Below are 10230 nucleotides of genomic sequence, written 5' to 3'. Positions count from 1 at the left end.
GTCATTAGGGAATGAGGTCTTTTACTAAATAAAAATATGCTGCCGGCCTTAGTCAGCAAGAGGTACTTGAGTTAATCTTTGTTTCACATATTCTGTGTTTCCACTCATACAAGGAGAATTTGAAGTAACAGTTTCCTTCAACGTCATCTTTCACCATTTAATATTAGTAAGCTTTCTAAGAAAATTGCTCTTACACGTCCTTTGAGTCACTTAGAAGGATTTAGTTGTTGTATTTTTATCTTTTTATGATGTGGAAAGTGTTCTTTTGTTTGAGGGTACAGCAGTGGTGAGTGTTGGGTGCTTATATAGCATTTATTCCAGACTATCAGGGTAACTGTAGAAGAATTAAAATAAATATCATTTTATATTTTTAGTGAAATATTAATTCTTTAAATATATTTAATAATACCAATGACGATATGGTTATTTTTGTCGAGATTTTACACGATCATTGCTGTCATTAGTGAATGAGTGATACGTCCGTGGAGATTTTCGTTAGACAAACGATCCATATTGGATAAGGACGGTTTTTTTTCACTCTACATAAAATCTTTCTTTCATTTCTTTAAAATTTCGTATAAAGTTAAATATAAAACGGAATTGTCACGTTAATTTCTGCTTCAAAATTTTCCTGGGAAATGAGAGCACAAGAGGAATTTCCTTTTTAAAATATAATTTTGCTCCAAGTCACAAATTTACACCTATCATTGCGAAATATGAAAAACGTGATAGGAAAGATACGGGACTGCAAGAAGAATAAGTTGGGATTTAAAAAAAATGATAAGTTGTTATATTTAGAGCACCTCCTTTCTAAAGTTTCTTATATGGATGACTATAAGTTTTTCCATCTCTTATTTGTTGTACCTTTTTCTCTTTACTTTTGAGCTTCTATTATGGTTAAGTATTTATTTCATTTGTTGGATGTTTGATGATTTCAAAGCTGTTATTTTCCCTCTTCTTTGATGATCTCAGTACACGACAAAAGACATCTCTGAGAAATCTAAAGAGGAGGAAAAAACCAGATAGCTTAAGTCTATATTAACAAGTGATTTTAAATCCCAAGGAACATTACAATCCAAAAAGCATCAGGGAATTCGAAAATACAATTACTGTTACTGATAATACAGGGATTCCAAACATAAATATTTTTTAATCATAAAATATGTTTTTTAACTATAATCAAATAGTTAGAGCATCTATATCATGCTCATAATAACATGTAATGAGGAAAATAATAAGAACTTAAAAATCTAGAGGGCCATCAGAAATCATGTAGATCGCAAAACCAATATGATAATGATTTAATTAAAGATTTTCTGCTGTATTTAGTGTTTCATCAAAATACACATAGGACAAGTCAGAATATGATAATCTAATACTGCAGCAAAGAAGTAATAAAAACCTCGAGTATACAACACTACAAAAACAAATTCATTCATCATCTTTGTATGGATACTCTTCTGGTACATGCTTGACAAGTTTTACCTGCAACTCAAACACATCATCACCACGAAGCACATCACGGAGCCAAGTTACCTCAGTCTTCATTGACACCTGGGCATACATATATCGGAATCATGTTTACAAATAAAGAACAAAGCTTATGATGTGGAAAAAAAACCTTAATGCCTTACCATGATTCCCAATTCCCAAGATATAACTGAAAACAGAATGTTACATACCATGCCTCATTTTCCTCCAGGGAAATTTACTACCATAAAGGTGTTGTTCAGTAATTTAATTAGGTTGAGTTCAGTGACATGATCTTGGTCAATTTTAACTTGCCCAAAATGTGGATATTATCAGGCTAAACATTGAATTTCTTTATCTCCAGCTCTCCACAAAAAGAATTTATCCATAAAATATTTTAATGATTTATATAGAATGGAAACAACAATTCAGAAAGCAAAAACTGATAAAACAATTTTCCTTTCCATGTACAACTATGCTACACAAGCAATATAGGAGTCATCTATTTCATGTTTGAGAAAATACTCAAATTTAGAAGACCACGGAGGAAGGATTCAGTAATCAAACTATTATATTGTCCAAGTTTCCTTACTGTTAAAAGTGGAACAAAATAATAACTAGTATTTGATAAACTGAAGTTTTATAAAGTTGAAGTAATAAGTAAATTGAAGTAATTAATAGGAGCAGAACTTACCATATCTAAGGCTCCTCTAATAACTCCACTTAAGATGTTGCAATAGTACAGACCTTGGCAGTTGTCAGGAAGTTCCACAAAATCTACCAAAGGATTATCCTCCAAAACAATACTACAACATGTCCCATCAGCATCCCAATTGGTCACAGATGCAGTAACACCAAGGAACATTTTAAAACCAACCTGTAAAAAAGCAAGAGTAAAGTTGATAAAATTCAAAACTTACCTTATCGTTTAAATACACATTACTTGTAATACAATTAATAAACAAACAAAAAATTGTTGATCAAACAACCAATAATGAATGTTTAATGCTGTAAATCTCATACCAATCAAAGTGTCACCCAGCTGTTACATCCCTAAAATAAACATTCACAGCCCAAACCAATCACAACATGTGACAAAAGCCAGGGAGTATAATAGAACAAAATCATAAAGGAATTACATATATGATATCCTCCTCTAACAATTGGCCAAAGTTATTAAATGTTGACTAAATAGTTGGTGACAAGTGGTTCGACCAGAAAAATAAGTACTCATCATTCTTAAACAAAGTTTGCACACTGATTAGATTTGTAACATAAAAAAACATTTGATTTTTTTATAAGCTTTTGTAGTAAGGTGCAGACAGAGAGAGAAATTGTTTTCCCAAAATAGCTAATCCAAAATCGCACTTAACAAAAGCATGGGTCTGGTCATCAGGTTGACAGATAGGAAGCTATAGACTATCTACTAGAAAATACCTAAACAACTACCGTTGAAGTTAAAAGAGAGATAAACATAAGCATTGATATTTTTCCTTGTTTATGATGGGCAGGAAGGAACACACTTACATAAAATGTACCAACAACTAAATGATGACCCTACAAGTGTCATCACTAACTTTAGGGAATATAAATTTAAACTAAATAACATTATTTTAAATATTCTAAGACCATCTTATAAAATCCTTAAGCCACTTTTGATTTTCATTCTGGCCTCTTTAGGCCCATCCAACCCACCACTTCACATTGGACCTAGTTCTCAAGGTCACTAAAATTTGCATGAAACTGTTCCTGAAAATAGGTGGCCGTGGAAAGATTGGAGTCTAATAATTGTGGTTGAAAGTTAACTTGGGGCAAGCGAGGAAGAAACACTCATGTGATAGGGTTGAGCAATTAAATGTATCTACAAAAATTGCCTTTAAGACATCTAAATAATGAAAAGGCATGATTAAAAGGTGGAAATTGCAGGGGTTTGGAAAAGGAAGGATCCAATGGCTTGGGTTTAGTGGGTGGGATAGTCGAGGTATAAGGGACAGTTGTGAACACATAGGAGAATCCAAAGTGGGGTGGGGAAGCACACTGTAGGGGTGACATCTGATGGTTTATTGGGGTTGTGGAGCTCATAGAGATTGGGGACAGTAGGTTGTGCTTTAAATTTGGGGTCAGCGAAGTGTGGTTATGATGGGGCCTGCTGGATGAGCTAGAGTTGATGTGATAGATTGGTGTGGGTGGCTCAGCTCTAACAGTGGGAAATGAAGGTGGGGAACAGCTTCAGGTGGAATGGGTGGTGGGGTTGTCATGTTTTGTTCGAGGGTGGTTTTAGTAGTTTTAAGTGTGTGGGTAGGTAAGTGAACATTGTGATCAGCTTAACGGTTGAATTAGAGTAGAGAGAGATCTACATGTATCTGAAGTAGGTGAGGGCGATGAGACAAGACGTGGGAAGAGTGTGTAAGGGTGGTTGACCGTGGTAAGGTCAGAGTAAGGAGATATGGAAGGCTTCGTGGGAAATTTGTTATTTACAATGACATAGGTGGAGGCAGTGTTGGCAAAGGCTGTTGCGACTTTGAAACCCTTGTTCGAGGGTTAAATACAGGAAAGCAGAACCCATGGTACAATGGAAAACTTGTTTTCAATACCACTATGGTGACCATTGTGCCGGAAGCAGTTGCAGGGGCGATTGTGGAGGCCACAGTGTCAGTAACAGTTGTGGTTATGGCAACCTGTATCTTGGATGGTGTGCATCAATGGAAGGTGGAGTGCAGGTGATATCTGTTGTTATACAATTGTGGAATATGTTGGAGTCGGTGTGTGGTATGATGGGAACTTGGGGTTTGGGAGTAACCCCCAAGAGAAAATACAATGATCTGGAATAAAGGGACAACTACAAGCTTGTTGGAGAGACCATTAATTAACAGCAGAGGAGAAGGAGACAAGAAAATCAATGGACTGTAAGAGGGTAGTGTTGTGAGAATTTCGCTGTTCTTCATCATAGTGAGTGATTAGGGTCTGTAAGGCATCTAGTTTCTGGTGGAAAATAGCTTGGAGATTGTCTTCCATTGAGGTGGTGGCTGTGGGAGGGGAGTAAGCTGGATGAAAGCACCATATTGTTAGGAAGCTAAAGCTAAGAAACTTTAAATACCTAAAAGCAACCATTAAAGCTAAGCAGAAGCTAGGATAAACTTTCATATTCCAAATGGGTAAAGAACAGTCCTCTTAAATAACCTAAGAGATACCAACAAAAATGATGACCTTACAACTGTTCTCATCTTACAATAGGGAATAAAACTATAAACTCAACAATATTAATATAAAATCCTTTAACAATTTAATCTTTTTTTTCTTTTGGGCCTCCACCAGCCCATCCTTTCATAGACCGTCTATATTTGCAAAGGAACATGTTATTATATCAATTGCTTTAAGGCATAAATCTTTTTAGTGGTAGCACTTAAAACGGCCACACAATGCACTTCAAGATAATAGCTGTTCATTTTTTAATCTTAGCTGTGCATTATGTTGGAATTATACCCCCGCCCTCCAGAAAAAACGGTCACAAATATGTTGTGTAGAATCAAGTTCAAATCTGCTAGGAAACCACAACGGAAATAGAGAAAAGAATTTAAAGAAATGAATTATTTTGTCACTTCTCTGAATATGAACAGAACAAAAAGAAAGGTCTATTTTCCAAGGATTTCCCCTTCACAAGAGGTCCAAGACCTTCTTATTTAAGCTAATTCCTATACCCTAGTATATTCAATCTCAGAAACATACTATTTAACTATACACTCGGGCACAACCAAAATCCAACTACAAACCTGTGCATATAAGAGTTAATAATAGATATTGTATGGAGAAGGTGCAGCTCACTTGAGTCCATTCTTATATTTTCAAATGACATATAAAGATGAAAATAAATATTCATTTCTAGAAAACAAAATTTACTAATATTCTTACTAGGAGTACAGTTCATAAGGATGTAATATATGAATTTTCAAATTATACAATTAAAAGCCTGAGAGAAAATGAGATAATAAAGAATTATCCTCTTAATGAGAAGAGAAAAGTAAAACAATTTTGTAAAACTTGTCCATTTAAGCTTTAGCTTCATTTAACAGAACCAGTTCATGAATCAAAAGTGGAAAAGTTTTCCAGGAAGGCATAACATTTAATATCGCAATCCACTCTCACCATGATTTCTGAGAAAAACATTCTATTTACTGATTTCTTAACAAGTATCCTTACAGCACTTGTCAACAAGATCCCTTTTTTAATACACCAACAAAATTAAATTTCAAGTTAATTTCAGCAAGCTGCACATTAAATAACATAAATCAAATGAACAAACAGAAGTGCAGAACTTTTTCTGCAATCACACACTTTTCCCCAGTAAGTAAAGACCATAAAAGACAGTACATACCTTTGCAATTACATCAGTAGTCTCTCTGAAATCGTTGCATCTTGAGACATTAGACTTAGCTAAAAACTCATCAATCAAACGGATTCCAATATTATAACCCCTGAAAAAACCAACCAAGCACCAAAATTCACTTATGCAACATAGGCAATCTAAATATGAATGGGGTAATTATATTATACTAATAAACCCTCTTTCTCTTTCATCTCCTTTCACCCCATGTTCTACTGGTATGATCACATCACCTATCAAACAAATAATTTACTTTCCTGCTCTTCCTTTTCCTTTCTCTTTCCACTCCTATTTTTCTTACAAAAAATTATTATATGGTCTTAGGATCACCATATTTCCATAATCGGGGCAAATTTCCACATGGCACTTAACAGAGTTTTTTTATTACAAGGAACAAAGGCTAACAACTCTGATAGTCTCCCACTATACATCCCACCCCAAACATACCCCAAACGTTCACCCTTATTCACATTAATAAAGTGAATCAATGACTCAAAAAAATCATTTCTTTTTACCTAAAACAATAAACTATCCCATTTATCTGATTCAAAAGAAGAGAGAGATTCAAAGTTGTACATTTGATCAAGCTGCTTATTAACCTCCTCAACCTCCTCCAGATCCGTGAGCAATTGACGCACAATTGCACCATAAGTCAAAGTAAACAGCTCCGCATTCTGCACAATCAAAACCAATTAGGATCCTGCGAGACGAACTCACTAAATTCCACACACTTCAGCAGAAAGAAAGTTCACATTTTTCAGAGAAAAACAAAAACAAAATCGACGAATCCACTTTTTGGAGTGAAAATTGTTGTAGAATCGAGGAGAGCGAGGAACTTTTGCAGTGTTATTTTCTGAAAAAACAAATTGGGCATAAAAGAGGGTTTTGGTTTTGGTTTTCGGTAAGAGTTGCTTACAACGCGTTCGATGTTGGCGAATATGGCATCGCCGGTTCGAGGAGCGACGGGAGGCATTGTTGGAGTTCAGTCTCAGACTCTGCTTTGCTGCGATCTGCTTAGCGATGACGAGTTGAGCAAAGATGCGAACTTTGATCAGTGCCCACAACAACCCAGTGGTTTCACACTACAACCTTCATTCATATTTGTTTCAACAATTAAATTTAATTTTTAAAAGACAACATTTTAAAACATATCTTACTTTAAAAACTAGTAAAAACAGATGCACCTAAGTATATGTATTTCTTTTCCTTTTATGATAATAATAATTATTATTTTTTAACATTATTATTTTAAAAAGTAAGATATAAATTAAATAATTTTTACAATTTTATTATAAGTAGTTAATTATATTTAAAATAATAATTATAAATTTTAAATGATAAAATAATAAAATGATTTATAGGAATAGTAGGAGTAAAGTTAATACAAAATGTATATATTAAAAAATAGTCATAAAAAAATTATAAAAATTAATTCTTTTAATTAATAGGTATGGATAAATAAATGAGAAACAAATAGAAAAAGAAGAGAAATAAGTGAGAAATGAGATGTAAAAAATATTATGTATGATTGGAAAGAATTGGAGTGGGTAATGGGTCACTCCAGTCATTATAAAATTTGATTTCAAAAATTATAGAATAAGTTCAGTTGATACACGGTAATATAATCCGGTTAAAAATAAACAAACTTTTTTACCATAATAAATTACTTTAAAAAAGTTATCACACTAAAATAAATATGTTTTTTTTCCATGATTTAAACTCAACTTTATCAAATTAAATATATTATGTGAGTAACTTTTACAACTAAATCTTTACAGATTTGTCATGAGTATATATATACCTACCTATATAAAATTAAAATTCAAACATTTTTACCTACCTATATAAAATTAAAATTCAAACATTTTAAATTAAACCCAAGGTTTTTTAGCGTAATACCCACTTAATTTATAGATAATTTCCTCGGTTTAATAGTTTATCGTATTAAAATTAATTTGTTTATCATAAATGTTTTTTTTAATTAGCTGAAGTAATACGTAAGGTTAATAAACTGAAGTTTGTTTTCTTATATGTGAAAAGAGATTCTAGTGTATAAATCCAAAGATACCTTTCATTATTCTTCTAGGATAGAGAGTCTCGATGAGCACATATCGACCTTCTTAGACGACATGCATCAAACTCATGTCAATTATAAGAGATAGGTCCATCATCATTTCAGAACAACTAAACTAAGGTTAATCAAATTAATCCAATTATCAAGTAATTAGTGTCTTGGACCCATACCCAAAAAGTAAAGCCCATATATAGTAGTATAAGTAACACGTTTTATGAAATATATGGAATACGTTATAGTAGCATTTATTACCTTCTAACACATCAGATTGACTTTGGCATCGAAATGTCTTCTACTGGCACATCTCCCATTGTGGAGTTTGAGGATGAGTACATTTGGAGTCTGAGGACACATACCTTTTGAAGTTGTGGTACTTGAATTACTTTAGAAGACTTTACAGGATATACCTCAACCCCATAAGAATAATTGACGTCCACCGAGCAACGATGGTGTCTCCTAGAAGCAGAGCAATTAGAGCGAGAAGGGTCGAGCCCTTAATTGATATAATCACTATCTTGGAAGCGTAAACAAGAATGCAGCAAGAGTTTGTTGACTATAAGAAACAAAATGATGAGAAGATGGATGCCATGACGCAAGGTCGAAAAGGAAGATTGAGGCTGAGAAAGTAGCTAAGGGAAAAGAGAGAAAGAAATGGTTGACACTATGAATGTAGGGTAGAGAACTCTATCTTGAGGTGAAGCCACAAATGAAACTAAAGAAGAAAGCGAATATAATCTAACCCCAAAAATTAGGGGGAGCAACCAACAACTCATCGACACTAAGAAGGAACCATAGACATCCTTTCATTGACACAATCACTGAAACCCCCTTCCTAAGCAATGAAAGGCTCCTACAATATCTTATGATGGGACCACGAACCTAAACGAACATGTTTGTATACACTAATCCGATTAACCTTTACTCAACTAATGATGTTGTCTTATGTAATGCATTATTTTCTTCTCTAAGGGGACTCGTCTTGGATTTGTTCACCAACATGCCCCAATTCTTAATCGATTGTTTTGACACTCTGACCTCACCCTTCACAATACGCTTTGAAACTAGCCACAATCATGACATCACCTCCCTTTCCCTCCTTCAAATAAGACAAGAACGGGGGAATCTCTATGAGCCTTCATTGACTAATTTGGGGTAGTCGTCCTCAAGATAAAAAACTTGAACCTTGTAATCATACTACACTATATGATCAACGACTTGCAAGTAAGGTCATTTCCTGATGCGCTATGCATGAGTCTACTGACAAACATGAATGAGTTGAGGTAGTGAGCTGCCAAGTTCATGAGAGTAGAAGACATGAGGAAGTACAGGGACAACATTAAAGTTGAGACTGCACCCATTAAGAAGAAAGAAGTTGATAAAGGACTCGTACAAAGAAGCAATGTCCGTCCACGAGATCGCAAGCCCATGTGATGCTCACACTAAGCACCTCTTAATGCCCCTTATAACATCCCGTCAGGATATTACGGATTTACATAATAAAATAAAGAAAACATTAATTACTCGTCATTTAATAATACATCATTTCCTAAAAATGCGGGAAATTGAAAGCTTTATTGGATAAATAAAGTGTCTGAAATCCATAAATTACGAAACTCCAAATAATATAAAACATCCATAGTTTATAAAACTGGAAATAATAGAAATAGTCTCATAAGAGTTTACAAATTATCTCAAAACCATAAAATAATAAAAACTGCCAAGCTATCCCCGCTCCCACGCTAAGCCTTACCAGAACCACCTACAACAACATCATATGCTCAAGTGTATGGCGTACACGATCATCACCAACCACAAGCAGATAGGGTGAGCTTAACAGATAAAACATATAAAAATGCATACACATATACAATACTTTTATATTTATATCATACAATCACACCAGAAGAATTCCCTCATTAGATTCCATATCACATGGCCACAACCATGTTATTCGTATTCTACATCTTCTAGTGATTACCTCAAGATGACTTGCTGCCAAACTTATCGGCCACAACCGATAGAGCACGTGCGGGAAACCATTGCTACGGATCATACACCGCAACGCTAGGTGGAGTTCCCAATACGAACATGGTTCGCAACGTCCTAAGACTACCAAACTCGTTAGCTACTACTGAGGAGGGTAATCCATCTGGACCCATTCGTACTGGCCACAACCAGCACACTCACACTGGAAAAACTCGCCAACTCGAGCTCAACTCAAGGGTTCCTTTGTTCATCTGCCATCCCAAGTGTATGGCATACACGATCATCACCAACCACAAGCAAATAGGGTGAGCTTAACAGA

At 34.6% G+C, this 10230-nt stretch overlaps 1 protein-coding gene across 1 annotated transcript; it reads right to left on the bottom strand.

The window, feature by feature from the left end:
- Positions 1 to 1273: 1273 nt before the first annotated feature.
- LOC114168549 (Transport protein particle (TRAPP) component) lies at positions 1274 to 6964 on the bottom strand. Its single transcript, XM_028053423.2, has 5 exons — positions 6768 to 6964; positions 6428 to 6525; positions 5843 to 5942; positions 2165 to 2347; positions 1274 to 1554 (listed from the first exon to the last, which is right to left on the bottom strand). The coding sequence occupies exons 1-5, from the start codon at positions 6822 to 6824 to the stop codon at positions 1432 to 1434; spliced, it is 561 nt and encodes a 186-aa protein (XP_027909224.1). The 5' UTR covers positions 6825 to 6964; the 3' UTR covers positions 1274 to 1431.
- Positions 6965 to 10230: the final 3266 nt, after the last annotated feature.

Source organism: Vigna unguiculata, chromosome 11 (assembly GCF_037176805.1).
Source record: "Vigna unguiculata cultivar grain cowpea cultivar isolate G323 ecotype 2 chromosome 11, ASM3717680v1, whole genome shotgun sequence".
Classification (NCBI taxonomy): Eukaryota; Viridiplantae; Streptophyta; class Magnoliopsida; order Fabales; family Fabaceae; genus Vigna; species Vigna unguiculata.
The sequence above is the reverse complement of the archived record's forward strand: the minus strand, read 5'-3'. Positions and strand labels throughout refer to the sequence as shown.

Excerpts from the sequence above, each read along its gene's own strand:
- LOC114168549 (XM_028053423.2), bottom strand. The coding sequence starts at position 6,824 with ATGCCTCCCGTCGCTCCTCGAACCGGCGATGCCATATTCGCCAACATC. Across the intron at positions 6,526-6,767 it reads TCGCCAACATCGAACGCGTT|AATGCGGAGCTGTTTACTTT; the intron begins GTAAGCAACTCT and ends TTGATTGTGCAG. Across the intron at positions 1,555-2,164 it reads TTAGAGGAGCCTTAGATATG|GTGTCAATGAAGACTGAGGT; the intron begins GTAAGTTCTGCT and ends ATGTATGCCCAG.